The sequence below is a fragment of the Hydra vulgaris genome, chromosome 03, assembly GCF_038396675.1.
Source record: "Hydra vulgaris chromosome 03, alternate assembly HydraT2T_AEP".
In the NCBI taxonomy this organism is placed as follows: Eukaryota; Metazoa; Cnidaria; class Hydrozoa; order Anthoathecata; family Hydridae; genus Hydra; species Hydra vulgaris.
Window position 1 is genome coordinate 66,669,925 of NC_088922.1, and position 22,576 is coordinate 66,692,500.

At 29.2% G+C, this 22,576-nt stretch overlaps 1 protein-coding gene across 4 annotated transcripts in view; it reads left to right on the forward strand.

The window, feature by feature from the left end:
- LOC124808428 (protein SFI1 homolog) overlaps positions 1-22,576 on the forward strand; it is an 81,773-nt gene that overhangs the window by 35,821 nt on the left and 23,376 nt on the right. For 3 of the 4 annotated variants that reach the window (XM_065794031.1, XM_065794032.1, XM_065794034.1), the window contains 5 exons: positions 6,941-7,016; positions 17,594-17,689; positions 18,520-18,596; positions 18,916-19,018; positions 19,105-19,201. In XM_065794031.1, the coding sequence (XP_065650103.1) occupies positions 6,941-7,016; positions 17,594-17,689; positions 18,520-18,596; positions 18,916-19,018; positions 19,105-19,201 (449 nt within the window). The remainder of the gene's footprint in view (positions 1-6,940; positions 7,017-17,593; positions 17,690-18,519; positions 18,597-18,915; positions 19,019-19,104; positions 19,202-22,576) is intronic. The other variant, XM_065794033.1, reaches the window with a different exon arrangement.

Sequence of the window (22,576 nt, forward strand, 5' to 3'; positions counted from 1 at the left end):
TAAACATCTATCAGTTAAGTTTTTAAGTGAGAACATATATTGGTCAATATCTTTATTTATCTTTGATTTTATGTAAAAAGAGCACTTTTTACGGTTTTAATGAGTAAGACATAGTAAATATTCTTATTTGTAATTGAGATTCAAGATTAGGAACAGTAGTTACATAAATAGTCCTTCCATAATAATCTTGATCTGGATCAGAGTCTAGTTCAGAGCAAGATAAAGTCTACCTCTTCTAACTCATTATTTATTATCAGTCTGAAGGCCTCTTCAACGGTATATCTACAAGCCATTATATTTGTATAACAAAACAGAGGTTATAAAATTACTAAATCAAACCATTAAAATTATATTTGGAAAAATTGTATATAAAATTAAATATTAAACAATAAAAAAAAAATAACAACTAAAATTAATAAAATAATAAAGTATTTATATAATAAAATAAATGAAATAATTAAAAGAATCTAAAAAAAAACCTTTCCTTGTGCAAACCTAAAAGAAAAAAAACTTTTTTTTGGAAGAAGTTCATAATTTGCACTTACTATTATTGAATTTTTACAGTAGTAAAGCGACTCAATTGACTTTTTTTGTTGATGGGTATACTCATTATCCGTATTCTTTATAAAAAATTCATATACGCTACAGAAAATGTGTACACTTGTCATCAATAGTCAATAAAAATAATAAAAAAAATCTTTTTTTTATAGCTTAGATTAGATTTTTTTTATAGCTTAGATTAAATAAAAAAATATTTGGTTTTTGAGTTCATAGTACCAATTATCCGCCGTATTTTAGTAACAATCAATGAATATCCCTCCATATGCAACATGTTAATATAGGAATGTCAACAGTACTGTGATAGTTGTTTACAGTAAATAACTCAGTTTTGTTAGAGTTAAAATTTACAAGCCACTGTGAGCCCCAATCTGTTACAAAAGTGAGATCAAATTCAAAATCAGCTGCTTGTTCTAAATGATTGAAATGAGAAATGTTTTTGTCAAGACAGGAGTATAAAGTTATCAGCAAAAAGAGCTACTTTAGATGTAAGGTTGTCGGGAAGATCATTAATATAGATAAAGAACAAAATAGGACCAAGGATAGAACCTTTAGGTACCCCAGAAGTTACTGGAAATAAAGGAGAGCGTTGGCCTTCAAGGATGACTTTAATAAAGCAGTTAGGAAAGAAATGATTTGGTAATCTCAAAAACTTTCCCAGATACACCATATGAAACAAGCTTATGGAGAAGATCAACATGCCAATCTTTGTCGAAAACCTTAGACATGTCAAGAGCAATAGCCCTAACGTCTATGCCTCCATCTACTGCAACTTATTTCAATCACAGCAGTTAGCAAGTCAGCCATTGAGCGAGAGGATTGAAAATGGTGTTGATTGTCTGACAGCAAGTTGTTTGAATCAAGATAGGATGTGAGAAATTTGTTAATCAAAGACTCAAAGACCTTGCTAGTAACAGAAAAAAGTTTGATTTTAACAATAACTGGAGGGGTCAGAATGTTCACCAGAGTTTTTGACTGATGTCATTTTCCAGTAGGCAGGAAAGTAAGACTCAGTCAAGAACTTAATAAATAGTTTAGAGAAAATTGAAGAGATTTCTGGAGAACAATTTTGTAAGACTGTGACAGGAAAGTTGTCTAGACCGTAAAAGAGTTTAATTGAGATATGGTTTAAACAATGGAAGCTTGAGTGAATGTCTAACAATGGGTTAACCTATTTAATGGGAATGGAAGGAAGAAAATGACAATAAGATTCGAGAGTCAAATTAAAAGAAAAGTTCTTTGCAACTAGTTCAGCCTTATCCTTGGGAGAGGTTTAAGATCAGTCCCATGAATGAGAGATGGAATGTTAGACTTTCCCTTGTTAAAAACGCTGTTGAAGATTTTCCAAAAGTCTATAGAGCCTAACTTTTGAGATAAGATATGAGATTTAGTGAACTGAGAATAATGGAGCTTAGCATCTGACAGCGTCTTTTTACATTGATTTCTTGCAACAATAAATAACTGTTTGTTCTCAAAATAGTTGTTCTTTTGAAAAAGATGAAAAAATGATTATGATTTGATATAACAGTTGCACAAGAGAGTGAAAACCATGGAGTAGAATGAAGCTTGAATTGAAACCTGACAAGAAGGAATAAAAGCATTCATTCCTGCCTGAATCCTAGAGGTTATTTAGGAGGCACATTTTTCAGCTGAGAGGGAATAGACATTAGCCCATGGACCATCACAAAGAAAATCACGAAAAGATTCCCAATCAGCTTTAGGGTAGTAGTAAGTAGTGGAATGGTAGCGTGAATCCAAGAATAAAGTATGAGATGAAAGATTTAAAGAGATTATTGCATGGCCAGAACCACCTAAGGGAGAAAAAAGAGAAACTGAACACAAGCTAGGATTAGAGACCAGACATACATCAAGGAGCGAAGGTAAATGATTAGGGTTGTCAGGAAAATGAGTTAACTATATGAGTAAGAGTTTAAGAAATGCAGAAGTTATAAGCTTAATGCCAGCAGGGTCAGTGGCCTTGGAGCCTAACTATTCAGTGTGATGAGCATTAAAGTCACCGATAACAACAATATTGGTAGAGGGGTAAAGAGAGAGCATGGTCAATTTGATCAAGAATTTTATCTAAAAGAGTGCAGTCTTGGGAAGAAGAAGAACGATGAAGAACAAAGAGAAAGGTGATAGATTGAAGGGTCAAAGGATTCAAACCTGATTTCATGACAAATAGGTGAATTGATGCGTAGGTATACCTCTAAGTCAAGCATGTGACTATTAGAGTCTTTGCGAATCAAAGGGAATCACAGGATAGTACCTATTAACACTGAGATCAGAAGAAGGGGTAGCAGAATTTAACTAAGAGCAAGCAAGCAAGTTTGGCAAATTTTGCGATTTAAGATTCAACTGATGGAAGGTTGCTTCGCAGACTACAAGGTCTGCGAAGCAACCTTGTAGTGACTTCGTTGACAACCTCCGAAAACAGTTAGGTGGTGGAGTTTTTTATGTTTAATATTTTGATTTACTTTTGGCATGTTTAAGTTTAAAGTCAACTTGACTCATTCATAGATAGAGCATGGCCTCCCAATATATAATAAAATAAATGAAATAATTAAAAGAATTAGGACTGAGAATATTGCAAGCAATTAGCTATGCAATATTCTCAGTCCTGTTAACTAACTCTAAGTTGTAACATAGGGCTCCTTATGTGGCCTTGACAATGCCCACCAAAAGCATTAACAGTGACACCATCCATGGACAACATGGTATTATTAATACTCTGATATTTTGCAGCTGTTGATGGAATTAGCCTCTCTGAGAGCAAGCACAGAGTTCGGGAAACCTTTCTACCAGCCAGCCTCAGAACCATTAAACTGAGTTTTAGAGCTGTACCCTGATTAGGAGATAACAGGAAGAGTTGCATTGCCACTATCAAGGAGGCACAAGCAAAAACCTATGAGAAAAGACAAGAAGAACCAGCATTAATCATCCTAGGCCAGAAACAATGTAGCACAGGTTTACATCTAAGTCAGCCTAATAGATGAAGAAGGGGTTCGAGGCTGGTCAACAGAGTTATTCTGCTTACCCCTAAAGTCTTTGCTTAGGAGGCCTCCTACAAGACTGTAGCTGGATACAGTTAACATTTGCCTAAGATGAGTATTGTTATTGAGACACCATCTCTAGCCTTTCAACCAAGAGCCCAAGGCAGAGGATTTTTAATTTTTAATTCGAAGTTTGTTTCTCTTAGCCTTACCTAAAAAAGCACATTTTACAAGGCAGCAGGACATGGGGCAGGTGTTACTGGGTTAAATTGGCAATTGCTTGGCAATTGCTACACTGGCAATTGCTTGGGCTATTAAACAGTGTTCTGAGTACTATCTATGCTTTGAGTCAAGTTCTTCAAAAAATTAAAAATTAATAAAGTACCAAAAACTATAAAACACAAAAAACCATCATCATCACCAAGTTCTCTAAACCTATCATTCACTAATATTCGTGGTCTTCGAATTAACTTTTCTTCTGTTGAGTCTTATCTCTTGCAAAGTTCACCAGACCCACTTGCTCTTTGTGAGACTAATTTGAGTTCAGCTGTCTCATCTTGCGATCTTAGTGTTGATGGTTATCTTCCTCTAATTCGTAAAGACTCCAATAGTCACATGCTTGGCCTGGGCATTTACACTCGTAAGAATTCACCCATTTTTCGTGAAACTAGGTTTGAATCCACAGACTGTTCTTTTACGTGCTTTCGTTTAGCACCACTTCACTCTATTGCCTTTCTCTTTCTTCTATATTGCTCTCCTTCATCTCAAGACTGCACTCTTTTTGATATTATTTCTGATCATATTGACCAAGCCCTCTCTCTTTATCCATCAGCTAATATTGTTGCTGTCGGTGACTTTAGTGTTCACCACACTGAATGGCTTGGCTCTAGTGTCAGTGACTCTGCAGGCTTTAAAGCCCACAACTTTTGCCTTTCTCAATCCCTAACTCAAATAGTCAACTTTCCAACTAGCTTTCCAGAAAACCCGAATCATTTACCTTCTCTACTTGTCTTATGTTTTGTTTCTGATCCTAATCAGTACTCAGTTTCTCCACATTCACCCTTAGGTGCTTCTGTGCTTCTGACCACAGTATGATCTCTCTAAAACTAATATCTCATCCTTCTTCATCACCTGAATCCCCCTATCATCGTACCTCTTACAACTACCTTAAAGCTGACTGGGACTCATTCCGTGATTTTCTTCGTAATGGCTCTTGGATAGAAATCTTTTGTCTTCCTGCTGACAAATGTGCTTCTTACATAACTTCGTGGATTCAGGCTGGCATGGAATCTTTTGTTCCCTCTTGATGATTCCAGGTTAAGCTTTACTCTCCTCCATGGTTTTCCTCATACTGTACTGCTGCGATTGCCAATCTTTAATAGTATTAATAATAAGGGCAAATCTTTAATTCCACCTCTATTGTATGGTTCAGGCTTTGTCGCCTCACCTAAAGACAAAGCTGAATTGTTTGCTAAAAACTTTTCGTCAATATCATCTCTTGATTCCACTAGTTGCGTTCTACCTGATATTGCCAACAAACAAGTTGATCCATTACTTGACATTCGTATCACTCAACCTTCTGTATCTAAAGTGATTTCCTGCTTAGACTCTTCTACAGCTTGTGGCCCGGACAACATACCTGTTATAGTCTTGCAGAAGTGTTCTCCGGAGCTGTCGTCTATACTTTCAAAACTATTCATCAAGTGCTTATCAGAGTTTTGTTTTCCAGCCTGCTGGAAAGCGGCATCTGTTATCCCTATCTTCAAAAATTCTGGAGAGCAATCTGATTCGTCTAACTACTGTCCCATTAGTCTTCTTTCTATCATAAGCAAATAATAGTTGATAGCAAGATAAATGCAGTTTAATATAAAAATAAATAACTAAAGTGTATTTTTGTAATCAAAAACACAACATGAAAAAACAAAAATAAACTCTAAATATTGTTTACAAGTTTTTCTAAAACTTCCATCTTTTATTTACATTGCTTTGATTGCCTATGACGTTTTGTAACAGTACCATTGGATAGTTTTTTTTAAAATTGGAAAATGTGATTGGTAAGATAAGGAATATGATAGTTTCGCAATATTTGATTGAAAATTAAGTTACTACACAGACTGTTCTTTAAAAAATTACATATTTTTACTTTGCTTTCACTCCAGCTATATTATAACTTTTTGACTTGATTCCTTCTAGAATTGTTGAAATGTCTTCCAACATTTTACAGCAGGTCATTATTAAACTGAATTCTTCACTATTTCTATTCAGCATGCAACTGGATGAGAGCACAGATGTTTAACAGTGTAGCCAACTCATAGTGTTTGTACATTATGTACGTCTAAAAACACAAAGTATGAAAAAAAAGGTTCTGTTTTGCAACTCACTTAATACTCCTGTAAATACTGCTGTATTATACAGAAGTTTGCTGATTTTCAAGAGGACAAGTTTTGAAGCGCTTGTTTAAGTTATGTCTAGATATTTATGCCTTGATATTTCTGAAAGATGAAGAAATCCCATTCTTTCAAGTTCTGAAAACTTTTTGACAGAACTAGCTTACTTAGCTGACATTTTGAGTTATTTGAATGATGTAAACCTGTTTCTTCAGGGTTGTGCTGCTACTATTGTGGATGCAACTGAAAAACTAAAAACTTTTTTTGTTAAGCTTCTACTTTGGAAAATGAGAGTGGATGTAGGTGTTACTGCGAGTTTTTTTTATGTTGGGAGAACTGTTGTTTTTCAGTAAAGTGTAATCAGCAAGAAGTTTAAATTAAGAAGTACAAAAGGAATCTCAGATCATCTCTTTTTTTTTGAAGGGTACTTATGCCCTGAAAGCCTTAATCAGGAGACATGCAGTATAATTAATGTAGTTGTAGTGTAGTGGCAGTGCGCTTGCTTCATAAGTGAAAAGTTGTGAATTTGATCCCCATCATGTCCCTGGCAATACCATGCTCAACTTGCAAAATATATTTGTGATTTTCGGTGTAGTTGAGGACAAGCTTACCCTCTCCTTGTTAAACAAGCAATGTCCATATTAATAAATAAAGATTTTTTTTTAAATAGTTTTTTTTTATTTTCTAAACATTTGCAATTTAGTTTGAAAGGGTCTGTCAGATTGGTAAACTTTCAAAAGTAGTCCATGGCTATGAAAGTTAAGAACTACTAATTTAAAGTATTTCTTACTCTTTACGTATCCCGCTCTCATCCCTTTATCTCTTTAGTTGCATGTATGCTTAGCCTGTACATTAATGAAATTTTAAAGTTTCTGTTTAAGATCTTTTTTTATAATTTTATGATATTTTTAATAATTTATGATTTTTTTTATAAATCAAGAAATTCAATACAATATTTTTAACATTTCATGTTTTTGTACATTTATAAAAAATTTTATATAGGAATAGAAATACACACATAGCATTGTCGCACTTTGAATATTGTATAAAAAGAAAATGTTTGCTGGGTTTAAAAAAAGTAATTTTTAAAATTTTTTTAACATTTTCAATATTTAATGTTTAAATTGCAATTCTGCATAATAAATATTATTGATTTATTTAACATTTTTAATATTCAATGTTTAAATGTATGTATGTATGTATGTATGTATGTATGTATGTATGTATGTATGTATGTATGTATGTATGTATGTATGTATGTATGTATGTATGTATGTATGTATGTATGTATGTATGCATGTATGTATGTATGTATGTATGGATGTATGATGTTTGTGTGTATGTATGTATGTAATGTATGTATGTAATGTATGTATGTAATGTATGTATGTATGTAATGTATGTATGTAATGTATGTATGTAATGTATGTATGTAATGTATGTATGTAATGTATGTATGTAATGTATGTATGTAATGTATGTATGTAATGTAAGTATGTAATGTATGTATGTAATGTATGTATGTAATGTATGTATGTAATGTATGTATGTAATGTATGTATGTAATGTATGTATGTAATGTATGTATGTAGTGTATGTATGTAATGTATGTATGTAATGTATGTATGTAATGTATGTATGTAATGTATGTATGTAATGTATGTATGTAATGTATGTATGTAATGTATGTATGTAATGTATGTATGTAATGTATGTATGTAATGTATGTATGTAATGTATGTATGTAATGTATGTATGTAATGTATGTATGTAATGTATGTATGTAATGTATGTATGTAATGTATGTATGTAATGTATGTATGTAATGTATGTATGTAATGTATGTATGTAATGTATGTATGTAATGTATGTATGTAATGTATGTATGTAATGTATGTATGTAATGTATGTATGTAATGTATGTATGTAATGTATGTATGTAATGTATGTATGTAATGTATGTATGTAATGTATGTATGTAATGTAAGTATGTAATGTATGTATGTAATGTATGTATGTAATGTATGTATGTAATGTATGTATGTAATGTATGTATGTAATGTATGTATGTAATGTATGTATGTAGTGTATGTATGTAATGTATGTATGTAATGTATGTATGTAATGTATGTATGTAATGTATGTATGTAATGTATGTATGTAATGTATGTATGTAATGTATGTATGTAATGTATGTATGTAATGTATGTATGTAATGTATGTATGTATGATGTATGTAATGTATGTATGTAATGTATGTATGTAATGTATGTATGTAATGTATGTATGTAATGTATGTATGTAATGTATGTATGTAATGTATGTATGTAATGTATGTATGTAATGTATGTATGTAATGTATGTATGTAATGTATGTATGTAATGTATGTATGTAATGTATGTATGTAATGTATGTATTTAATGTATGTATGTAATGTATGTATGTAATGTATGTATGTAATGTATGTAATGTATGTAATGTATGTAATGTATGTAATGTATGTATGTAATGTATGTATGTAATGTATGTATGTAATGTATGTATGTAATGTATGTATGTATTGTATGTATGTAATGTATGTATGTAATGTATGTATGAAGGTTAAAAAGCACTCTGATAAAGATAATCACAAGTATTTAACTTTTTTGGAAGAACAGGAAGGGCTGAGACAGAAAATTCATTAAAAAGATTTTTTGTTGTTTTTAGTGGGTTATTTTAACATTTTTTTTAATTAAAATTTACTATTTAATATACATCATTTTTATAATATGCATATACACTATGTTAAAACAAATTTTAGGTTTCTGAAGGTATAATGAAGAGGACAAAGCTACAAGGCAAACCTTCTATGATTGGCGCTACCTCAGACCTAGACTTTTGATTCAGAATTTAAACCCGAAGTTTAGCATCATAGAAAAGCAGATGATTGTAACATTACTGCAAAAGTCCCAAGAATATTTTTGATGGAAATGTATCAATCATAGCTACAAAGAATGATATCTAATGTCTTACAAAAAGGAACTCACACAATTCCTAAAGATTGTGGAGAATATCGCAAAATGCAAAGTAAATATGCAAAGCAGTTATAAAAGACAATAGTGTAGGGCCTGAAAACCCCTGATTCCTAAAGTTTAAACATATGTTTGGGTACCCTAAATTTGAACACAACAAAAATAACATTATTTTTTTTCGATTGGAACAGATTTGAAGGAAGCTGCAATACAAACTTTGGATTATTGTGAGACCTATATTGCTAAAAAATTAAAAATGAGGAATGTCTGAAGGGAGTTTGCTCAGCTAACTAGTACCTTTACCTTTTGTGCAAGCAACTGACTTTAGTGCAAAAAAAAAAAAGTTACTTGTAAATGTAACAGTTGATGCTGTGTTAGCATCTCTTTATAAACATACATAATATCTTGGTTCGACAACTGTTCTCTTATCACTTTTCAATAAAAATGTTTCTATGGATAAAAAAGCAGCCATTGCTGATGCTTTGCTTTCCTTCCAAATGCTGAAACTTTAATACATACAAGCAATGATAGAATAGATACAATTATTTTTATAAATAGTATGAAGATACCGATCCTCTCTTTTTTGGTTGATGAATTTACTTATCTAATTTTTTCATTGATAGGATTGAATGATCAGAGAGTGAGAGAGTGGTTATCACATCCACCCCAATATTGGCACACCCAATCCATGTTTAAGAATTTTGAAAACTTTGCCAAAATATTAATTGTTATCAATGATCATTCTGAACGAGCAATTAGAATTAGGCAATAGTTTGTGCAAAAATACGAAAATGAAGATGACTAGCAGATATATGGGTGAGGGTGAGGAGGCACAAGACTCTTATCCCATTGCCAAAACCGGTTACATGAAAACCCAGATTTTAATAAAAACTTGTAAAATGGGCTCAATTTCTCCAGCTTTCCATCTGAATGAACTTTAAGTATAAAAATATGTAATTTTCTAATTTCATAACATTTTTGTGTAACATAAATTTTTCATTTTTTTCCTTTCTTAAATATTTTTTTAACTGAGAACATGTAAAAAAACATGACAACATACGCTTTTAAAATGAAAATTTAGATAACAAATGACTAAAAATAAACTAAATAACCTTTTCATTTATATTGCCCTCAAACACCCTGAAAACATCCAATTTTTTCTTTTTTGAAGTATAATTTCTTGACAACTTTTGTCTTGAGGGGGAATTATATATATATATATATATATATATATATATATATATATATATATATATATATATACATATATATACATACATATATATACATATATATATATACATATATATACATATATATATATATATATACATATATATATATATATATATATATATATATATATATATGTATATATATATATATATGTATATATATATGTATATATATATATGTATATATATATGTATGTATATATATGTATATATATATATATATATAAATATATATATATATATATATATATATATATATATATATATATATATATATATATATATTTATATGTATACATATATATTTGTTAGTTATTTATATAAAATTTTTTTTCATTGTTTAATCATTTTTATCTAACCGGTCAACTAATGTGGTTGGGATTTTATTTGAAAAATAGTTGAAAAATGACACTCCCTAATATGTATATATATAAATATATATATACATACATATATATATATATATATATATATATATATATATATATATATATATATATATATATATATATGTATATATATATATATATATATAAATATATAAATATATATATATATATATATATATATATATATATATATATATATATATATATATATATATATATTAGGGATATGACTTTTTAATTTTTTTTCAAATAAAATGTTTCCTGTATCATAAATCGATGAACTTTTACCTAAAATCATGAAAAAAGGCCCAAATAGCTTTCTGCAACAAAAAGAGGTCACCCCCAAAATAAAAATTTGATTTACCATTTTTATACATTCATTTTTGACCGATGTTTTAATCTTAAGCTTAATTCTCAGCTTAATTCTATTTATTTCATTATTTTGTTATGAATTTATAAATATAACGCCACACGTTACCATGGCAACGAAACGGCCGTGTGCCGGCAAATACTTGGAATTGTTATGTGATGACGTCATTGTGTTACCACGGTGATATAGACGACTGTTACAGACTGTAGAAGATTATAGAACTTAGTAGAACATTCTGGAAGCTCTAAATAATTATATAAGCGAGCTGCTGTCAGAGCTCAGTGTTGATAATGTGAATAGTTCTATGAAGTACTCTGCGTGTAACTGAGCTAATAAGGAACTACTGTAGCGAACTAAAGACGCTGTAAGTGTACGAAGTATAAGTAGTTGTAGCATTATCGTTAGGATACGGACTGGATTATCGAACTGTTATCAACATTGACTGGATTATCGAACTATAATTGGATTACTATACAGTTAAAGTATTTTATTAATTAAACGACTTTATTAAACGGATATTTACGCTCAGCTATCCGTAAAGTCGTAACAATATTATATGATGTCTCACAAGAAAAGTCATACCACAGTAACAAAGAACAAGAAGACTCGGACTAAAAATTTGGTGAGATTTCAAGAGTCACACAGAAGAAGAGGAAGCGTGGCTGTAGAAGAACATTCACTCGATGAAAAATCCAGAATACCACTTCATTTGCAGATCGTAGGAAGATACCAGTTTCTCGGAGCATATGTTAAAGGAAGAAAAGAACGAATAGACCAAATTTCTAAGGAAATTACAAATTTGTGGGACAATAAACTGAATTTTCCACGTGTGTCTGATCAAGTGATAAGAGCAAAGCTTATGAAGGTGCTGAAGGTCTATGATGAATGTGTCAAGCGTGGAAAATATGATGTTCTCAATGCATTATTTGACATCACGAAAGCGAATGGCCAGTGGTTATCCTCGGAAGATAAACGTCTATACCACCTACAAAAAGAAAGTAAAGGACAGGTGGGGTACTCAACAGGACAAGTGGCAAGTAAAGAAACCATTCACCCTTCCAAGAGAAGGAAAGTCCAGTCTGGAACAGCAATACCTTCCACATCACAAGTCCTGTCTACCACAGACAGTGGTACTGAATCTGAAAACTGCAAAAGTAAGAGTGAAGATGATGAAGACGACGACGGTGATAAAGACGATGATGAGGACACTCAGAAAAAAACTAGAAAGCACTACAAAAGTAAATTTGCTGTAAGTATGGTTACATCAAGTGGAGTTTCCACAAAGAAAGCTGCTAAAATATGCAATGTATTATCACAACAAGGTATTGATATTCCAACTCCAAGTCAATCAGCAATTTACAAGTCCATATTCAAAGAGGCAGGTAAATTAAAAAAAGAAATGATACAACAACTTAAAATGGAACAGTGGTCCTTACACTTTGACGGCAAACGAATAGATGATAAGGAATATCAGGTAGTTGTACTTCAGAATGAAAGAACTGACGTGAAACTTGATGCACTGCGTTTAAAAGATGGCAAAGCTGAAACTGTTGCTGAAAAAATTGCCAAACTTATTGATGAATACAATTTGTGGAATTCAATTAAGATGATCATTACTGATACAACAAACGTCAATACTGGGAAGAGAAATGGAGTTGTTGTGAAGTTGCAACGTATGTTTAAATTAAAGGGTGTCACAATACCACAATTTATCGGTTGTCAGCATCACGTACTAGACAGGATTCTCCGTCTGGTGATGGACGAAGAACTTGGGGGTGATACCAAATCTCCAAACATTGAATACCCATTTGTGTCTGAACTGTTGAATAAGTATGATGAACTGAAGGATAAGTTTGTGAATGGAACTGTAGAAATTCTTGATAAATCAGGGTGGAGAGACGATATGAAGTTTTTGTACCATTTAACAAGAGTGTTTAGGTTCTATGAAGAACAAAGAAACTTCCCTCTGATTCACTTTCAGAACATTCCTAATATGAGCAATGCCAGATGGAACTCAAGAGCCATTCTCGCCATTCTGGCGTTCATTCTTATGCCTGAAGCGAGAAAGAATTTGGAGAAGGTTTGCAGGTTCATTTCATATGAGTGGGCAGAACATTGGTTTAGTAGTCAAAAGTACAATGACAATGACTTCAAGAATTTATCTGATGTATTGAAGCCTTACAAAAAGGCATTGCAGTCATTCAAAAATCACTGGAAGAAAGAGCCATCCGTCATCGACATACCACGAAGTAATCAGATAGCTGAACGTGCAATCAAGGTGATGCAAGACCTGTATGCTTCCTGCAGAAAGAAAGACAAACTGCAACTTCGATTCATTCTAAGTAATAAGCGCTAGACTCTTTATGAGACGTGAGCATCATGTGACCCATGTACTAAACACAGTAGGCCTATAGACACAGACAGTTATGTATATTGTTGTACTAGACGCTTTGATACTGTTAATTTTGTAATACTTGTATAATTATATATCACATAATGTTTTTTGTTATATCACAGTACATGTTGCATAAATAAATAAAATAACAACAGGAGTATGACTCTTACAACATCTTCAGCCTTTAATATTCATTTACTGTACGAAAGTGTACCTATTGAAAATTCGATTTTTTGGTTTTGGGGTGACCTTTTTTCAAAATATGTCAAAATGAAACATCTATTCGTTCTTTTTTCATAAAAGTTCATTGAATTACGATACAGGCCTAGTAGGTTGCAAAAAAGTCATATCCCTAATATATATATATACATACATACATATATATATAAATATATATGTATATATATATATATATATATATATATATATATATATATATATATATATATGTATGTATATAAAATAATGATATAAAAACACTGTTAAAAAGTAAGTTATGATAAAACCGTTTAAAGAGCAATTATATTATAGTTTAATGAACTTATAAATAAAGGAACCCTACCTTAGGCTCAATTTTATTACCAAATAATAAGGAAGTCATTGTGTCGCTAAACCTTTTTGAATGTTATCTTTTGACTGTACTGTGTGAATACAATCTGTAACTTCTTTCGTTGAAACATTAGTATAATGGTGTAAATTTAATGCAGATATTTTAGCATTGAATAAAAAAAAATCGCCTTAACTTAAACTAATATTTCATATTAGCTAAAGTTCGACAGGCATTTGCTATATTGTAACTGTATATAGGGTAAATTAGCCAAATTTCATTCAAGATTCAGAAAGTTTAATTTATTTTTGATGGAAAACCTTTTATTTTATTGAAAACTAATTTTTTTTTTATGATTTTTTTTTTTTAATAGATAGAAGACTTTGTTTTCTATAATAATATATTAAAAAAAAGTTTTATATAATATTTATTACTTAAAATTAATTTAAAAGAAACAATTTTTGACCAGATTTATATTTTCTTGAACTAAAGTCAGTCACTGTTACAATCAATGAGAAAACAATTAAAATAGAGGAGAAAACCAATTCATATATGAAAACTAATAAAAAGAAAAATATATCTATTACTCAAAAAAATATTACTCAATATTACTCAATATTACTCAATATTACTCAATATTACTCAATATTACTCAATATTACTCAATATTACTCAATATTACTCAATATTTTTAAATTACTCAATATTGGGACTGCTTTTTCATCTACACTTTTTAGTGCAGAAAAACTCAGTGCAGAAAAACTCAGTGACTTTTTGACATTGTTTTGTAGTGCATATGTGGTTGCAAAACCACAATTGACACCAATTGTTTTCACATTGAACCATTATATCATAAAAATGTGCTTTGCACTTTTTACATTGAAGTAGTTTTTACTGTCTACGTAGTTTACATTATATGCTTATAGAAAGCAAGATGAAGGAAGCGAATTCTAAAGAACTAATGTTTGAGGAAAAAAACTAGATGAATAAGAGATTTTGGAGCACTTTAGAACAGTCACAGTAAAATAAGACTTAATTGAATGACAATTCATGAGAATGAATTTTAGTAGATGGCACAAGAGATGCTAGCTCATTAGAGCAGTGCCCATTATAGTGTTTGTAGAAAAGAGAAAGAGAAGCAACATTACGACAATGTGATAATGGTTGGAGTTGGCTGCAAAGTTTTGTCTCCAGTTAAAGCTTCTCCTTCAATTCTTACGTTGTTTTTTTTAGATTTGTGGATATGTTTATTAGAGTGTTGCATTAATTTGTTGCAGAAATGTTTTCATTGTGGATTTTTAACCAATTTTTAATCAATTGAAGTGTGTTTTGTTATAATATTCAACTGAAATATTTGACATTGGTGTTGATGAAATTGATGAACACTGTGCAGCCGATGAAATAGTCCATACTGATTGTGATGCTAGCTCATGTGCTATTTTCAAATATTTCTGTTATTTTCAATTTTGATCAGTCAGTATTAGAATTATTAAAAGGAAATAACCCTGTTTTTTCAAACACATTGACTGCTTGTGTTCTGTTGAAGTACTTGCCACTTCCTTATAAAATGAATAATAAACTTGGAAATTTAGCTTTATCAACATTTTTGCATTTTGGTATTTCATAATATTATTTTAATATGTTTTTCCAGGTAAGTTTAATATGACTATATATTCTAATGTCCAGTGACCGCAAAGTATGACTTGAATGAGCTGGTAGGCACATCAATCAGGCATTGTTTTCTTTACATATTTCAATAACTTTTAATGACATATGAGTGCTGTGATACAAGAGTGTGTTTGCCTTTAATCGCTTTGACTGCTTGTATAAATAGCCGTTCCAACCATTCAAGAAATTGCGACTTCTCCATCAATCCTAAATCTGATTTTGTATGTACCAGTGTATAGGCCAGTTAGACCATTTCTAGATCATGATTAATATAAGTATTTTTTTGATTTATTAGCAACAAAATGAGGTAAGTAGAAGCCTGATGCATTGAAGCCCAAATGTGCGAAGCTTACAAGTTATCAATTTTGAAATCACTGTATTGTTTCTTGTAATTGTTAAAATATTTTTCAATTATATTGGAAGTACAAAATGACACTCGGTTTGATGCAATGTTATCTGCTCTGCATAATGCTACATCATGTTTTCATTTCTCTTTAAAATCATACCACCACTGTAATGAAGGTTTTCCATTTTTGAATAAATGCTCTTGTTTTATGTTTTCCAAATAGTTTTGAACAATAGAAATTATATTGGCTTGTGTCAAACCATAACCCCAATCACTAAAACATTGAATTTTTTTTTCTGATTTACTTGTTAATAAAATGCTGTGAAATGAAAAAATTGATAATCGATTTACTACTAATTTATATATATATATATATATATATATATATATATATATATATATATATATATATATATATATATATATATATATATATATATACAACCCTTAACTGGTTGTCAGAAAGTTTTTCCGTATTTTGTTGACAAAAAGTAAAAATTAAAATGCAAGACCGAAATTTTTTTTTTTATTACTGGATTGACTGCCTGCCCCAACTAAATCCTCAGTCGATGTAGCAGCACTCCCTTGCGAGTCAGGCTATAAGATAGTCGATGTAGCAACACTCCTTTGCGAGTCAGGCTATTTGTCAGTCGATGTAGCAGCACTCCGTTGTGAGTCAGGCTATTTGTCAGTTGATGTAGCAGCACTTTGTTGCAAGTCAGGCTATAAGATAGTCGATGTAGCAACACTCCATGCATGATTTACTGTAAAAAAAAAAAAATAAAAACATTTTATTAAAAAAAATAAAAATAAAAACGTTGTTTAAATTATTAAAAACATTTAGAGTGTTTTAAAAACATTCTAAATGTTTTTAAAAACATTCTGGTCTATTGAATTTGCGTTTTTGCAGTTTTTTTAAAAAACGATTAATTTGTAATTAAATTAATGGTTTTAACTTTCTGACAACATGCAAATGACGAAAGTCAAAAGTAATTAAAAGTGATGTATTTGTTGGCATAAAAATCATTTTTTTCCTTCTGTACTCCCAAATGCTACAATCTATAGAACTATACATATATATATATATATATATATATATATATATATATATATATATATATATATATATATATATATATCTATATATATATAAATATATATATATATATATATATATATATATATATATATATATTAAAGCTGGATTTTTTATACTATATGATTTAAGTTTAGTAAAAAATTTCAAATTTGGACAATAAAAATTCAAATCTTAAGTAACATGAAAAAAGGTAATCCTCTACAGATTTGCCTTCAATTCAATACTTTTGTAAATAAAAAAAGAAATCAAGTTTTAGAAGAGAGATAGTCAACCTCATACGTACTTGCTGTTTTAAACACCTACCCTTGTGCCATGTACCATTTGTACGTTTTTGGGTAACTCTTCCTCCCCATACCTGGGTACACTTTATGCACGACCCCTAAAATAATAGTACTTTAAATAAACTTTTTATTTTTAATTTTTATTAAAAGTAAGAAAAATTAATGTTTTAAGTATATTTAAGATTACTTTGTTAAAAAAAAAGAGTTAAAATTTTTGTTGTTGTTATTTTTGTTATTGTTGTTGTTGTTGTTGTCGGCTTTAATTTACTTTCAATTAATACAACACACAACAAATAACAATATTGCTTTTTAGAAACACCTGTACCACAAATACAAGACTAATAAAGAAAGACATGCCAAATCTTACTACAATTCAAAAATTAAATATGCGTTTTTCAAAAGATGGAAGGTTTTTTATGAACTTTTTTGTTGTTTTTTTATGTTTAAAGAACTTTTTATTTAATTAATTTAGCCATCAGTCTTGTAACTGCAACTTTTTGTTGTTGGTTTTTACTGTTTATGGTTGCAACCATAATAACTTGCACATTTACAACCATAAAACAATATGATAGCTTTAAAATAACTTTATCAGTCTAGTTAACATTCTGCTATTAAGATGACTTTTGTGAAAGAAATCCTCTTGTTGTACTAATGTTTCTAGAAATTTCCAATAAATAAGTTCTTTAAAGTTTTACCTTTTTTAAATAAAATTTTGTAAAAAAAGATTTTTATAAATTGTTTTTTAACTGCTTTAAGATTTAAAAAAAAATTATTTTATTAACAGATTTTTATGATTTTCATACATATTTTTAATTTATAAATTATTTTGAATTATTTCTGCCTTGATCATATAACTACCAATTGGAAGAAGAGAATAAACAACACTTTTTGACTTATTCACTTTTCTACATTTTTACATTCTTTAGATGTAGAACTTAATTGTAAGTTCGAAGGACTTAAACTATTAATAGGGCTTAAAAATTGTAAGTTTGAAGGGCTTAAACTATTAATAGGGCTTAAAAATTGTAAGTTCGAAGGGCTTAAACTATTAATAGGGCTTAAAAATTATTTTTGAAGAGTTTAATTAAGCTCTTCTTCTAAAGAATATAAAAATTTGGAAAAGTGAAGTGTCAAAAAAGTGGTATTTCAATCCAATCGGTGCGTCAATTACTTTCTTAAGTATATAGTTTTTATAAGTTATCTATATTATTTATAATAATTTTTTCTTTAAACTTTTAGGACTATATAGTTTGTGAAGTAGTAAAATTACAAAAAGCAAATGAATGCTTTTTAGTCAAAGCCACATTATTGTGCAGGTTTTTTTTGTTTTTGATTTTTTTGTGTTGATAATGTCTTGATTTTAGTTTTTTTTTTTAATTTTAAGTTTTTGCAAATGAAACATGTGAATTATAAATGCCAAAACATCTTTTTTGCGTATGAATGAAACATGTGAATACCAAGCATCTTTTTTAAATTTCAAGTTTTTGCGTATCAATAAAACATGTGAATTATAAATACCAAAACATCTTTTTTAACTGCTTGTTTCAAATGAAACAAACAGTTGAAACAGTTGGTTGTCAAGGAGATTTTACTAATTTAAATTTTACTAATTTATTTTTCTTATGTTTAATTTAGTTGGGTTATCTTTTCTTGGAAAGAATTTTATAGGATCTCAAAACATAATAAATTTCAATTGGATATAGCAGACAGACATTATAGATATCAGCTATCAAAAAAGGTATTAGCAATATTTTTGCAAAAATTATTTACACTTTACATGCTATAATGTTTTTTTTAATTGGTGATAATTTTTTTTTTAAATAGCTGTTCCATTCGTTAAGATTTTATTATTTGAAATGCATTCAGCAAAAATATTTGGAAGAAGAGAGCTTTATTAGAGCAAAAATAAAACTGGATCGAGGTTGGTTTTAGTATTAGTGCAAAAATAAGACTGGATCGAGGTTGGTTTAAGTATTAGTGCAAAAATAAGACTGGATCGAGGTTGGTTTAAGTATTAGTGCAAAAATAAGACTGGATCGATGTTGCTTTAAGTATTTTGACTGAATGAAAATACTGAATATTAAAAGTAAAATCAATTTTGCTTTTAAAAGCAAAAATAAAATATAATTTATTTTGGTATAATCTATAATATTCTTGAACATCATTTATTTTTTACAAATTTCGCAACCTTGTTTGAATGATAGAAATCATATTTAGTCATTCAGTCGTCAGTTTGATAGTTTGGTTGTTAAGTTCAGTTCTTCAGTTTTTCAGTTTAGTTCTTTATTTATTCAATTTAGTTCTTCTGTTGTTCAAATAAGTTTTTTAGTTCTTCTCTTGTTCAATTCAGTTCTTCTGTTGTTCAGTTTAGTTCTTCAATTCTTTTGTTCTTCAGTTTAGTACTCCAGTTCTTCTGCTGTTCTATTTAGCACTTCAGTTCTCCTGTTGTTCAGTATAGTACTTCAGTTCTTCTGTTGTTCAAATTAGTTCTTCAGTTTTAGGTCTTTTGGATTGAGGTTGTAAAATATATAATTTTAAATTATTATCTACTTTTTTTATTTTAACAAACTAATAGTCCTAATACACTTTTATAAAGTTTTATAATTTTATATACTAATACATTCATATACTTATATAAAGTATATAAACTAATAAACTAAGCGTCCATGGCTGCCAGACCTACATTATTTTATAAAAACTAAAATGCTTTTCATTGTATGCTTCTAACACAAGTAGAAATGATAGTCAAACTATTTACTTAAGATCATGGTGGTTTTGGCTGGTAACAGTACCATAGGTGTTTAAAATACAGGCTAACATTTATTAAATTATAAAGCGTAATTTTTTTATATTTTTCTTTTTGAAATAGTATTAGAAATCAAGCCAACTGATGCCAGACACTTATCATGGTTGTAACCTCTTGCCAGACATCCTTACATCAAAAATTTGTAACTCCACTTATAGAATAAAAGTTGAAATTTCCACAGGTCACTTGAATAACTCTCAGAAAATGTTTCCTTATTAGAGGAACACTTTCTACAGTTTTAATCCCTAGCTTGGCAAACATATATTTTAGCAATATTGTTAGTTATATATGTGAAAACATAAAAGTGAAAACCTTACATAACTTAACTAACAATAATTCTGTTTGATTGCATAAAAGAGTACTGGTTTCTATTATCAAAAAGTTATAAAAATTTAGCAAGACCAAGTGGTTAATCCAATATGTTCCAATCTCAAAGTTTGTAATGTTAGAATCTAAGCTTAGGTTCTAACAGTTATTGAATGCTAATAGAAACCAGTAATCTTTTTTATGCAATCAAGCAGCAATTTTCTTTAATTAAATTACATGACTAAGGTGTTTGCTGTAATGTTTTTAAGTTTATGTTTTAAGGACCAGTTCAGTATAAAATCATCAATATTAGAGGCGGGAAATGAATAATAAATTACATAAAATTTTTAATCAAAATACATTTAAAGTAAGCTACAGTTGCACAAAAATATGGAAAGAATTATAAAAGGTCACAATAATGCTTTGTTAAACAAAAAAGAAATCCCAAATGAAAAAACTACAGAAATTTGTAATTGTAAACAAAAATGCAATTGTCCAATGAATAGAGGTTGTTTATCAAAAAATATGGTATATACATGTGTTGTTTCCTCTAAGAATGTACCTGATAAACAATATATTGGCATAACAGAGGGTGAATGGAAAAAATGTTTTGCCAATCATAAGCAATCTTTTAAAAATAAAAAGTATTCAAAAGACACCATGCTGTCAAAATATATTTTGGAATTAAAGGGTAAAAATATTGATGATTTTATACTGAATTGGTCCATCCTTAAAACAGCGCCTGCATATAACGATATTTCCAAAAATTGCATACTATGCCTACGAGAAAAATTTGAAATAATTACTCATGCAAAGCATGTTTAATTGTGTTTAGTTGTGTGCTAAATGATTGCTTATTAAACAAAAAATCCGAATTAATTTCTAAATGTAGGCATGAAGATAAGTTTCTCCTAAAACTATAAAAATAAATGAGCTCAAATAATAGTTACATTAAATCCACCTTTTTAAAAAATATTTTTTAAAAAAAGGGTAAGTAATCATTTCTAAAGAATTCTTTTCATAATAATGTCAGCAAATTCCACAAATGTGTGAAAATTTACAGTAGTTAAGACATTTGCGACTTCCTGTAATTTAATATATGATATTAAATTACAGGAACAAAATAATAACAATCCAATTTTTATTTAGAATTGCCATTCTCATATTCCTCAAGTTTATTTTTAGAAGTATTTAAATTAACAGAGCTAACAACGTCATAGGTTAGATTGTTCCATTTATTAACAATCCTATTAGTATAGTAATGCATTCTTACTTCCGAAATACAAACATTTTGTTTGTGCAACCATTGATTATGACCTCTTAATTTTGAATATAAGTTGTTTATCTCCAATTTACTTTATGATTGTCATTTTTTAATTTTATAATACTCTATTATATTGCTCCTTTCTCTTCCTTTTTCTAATGTTGTCAATCCAAATTTTTTAATTGCTCTTCATATTTCATACTTTTTAAACATCTTATTCTTGTTGCTCTCTCTATATATAAATATACTTATATCTATTTTACATGTATCTAGTTTATAAGATAGATGAAAATTTTAATAAAAATCAATTTAAATTTGGTTTTAATATTTTTTTCAAAAAAACTAAAAAAACTCATGTCAAAAATCATGATAGTTGTATAGTTAATTGTAAAAATAATTAAAAAGTTTAAAAATTTAAAATAAATAAACTGCCTTTCTAAACCAAAATCATCAGTCAATGTATGAACATACCAATGCTCTAATCTCTATTCAAGTCAGTCGATGTAATCTACTTTGGATTTAAAGACTTTTTTAATGTTTTATCTGAAAACTTTTTTTATTGATATTGTACTATCAAAACAGAATTATGCATATTTTTTAACTGCAAAAAAAATAATGAAACTTATATTGTCAGTAAAACACATGTACTGAAAAGTAGCATAGTTCTATTTTTTTAATTACACAAACTTGTTTTTATCTTTGATATAAAAGCGATGCAATGAATCTTTTTATTAATAGTTTAAATTAATTTATATATGGAATCTTTTATATGGGATGGCATATATCTTTATATATGGGATGGCATGATGGCATGATTTCTAACACTACTCCGAAGAAAATTATAAGAAAATTGTGCTTTATAATTTAATAAATTTTAACCCGTATTTTAAAACCTTTAATACCTGTGACCAGCCAAACAA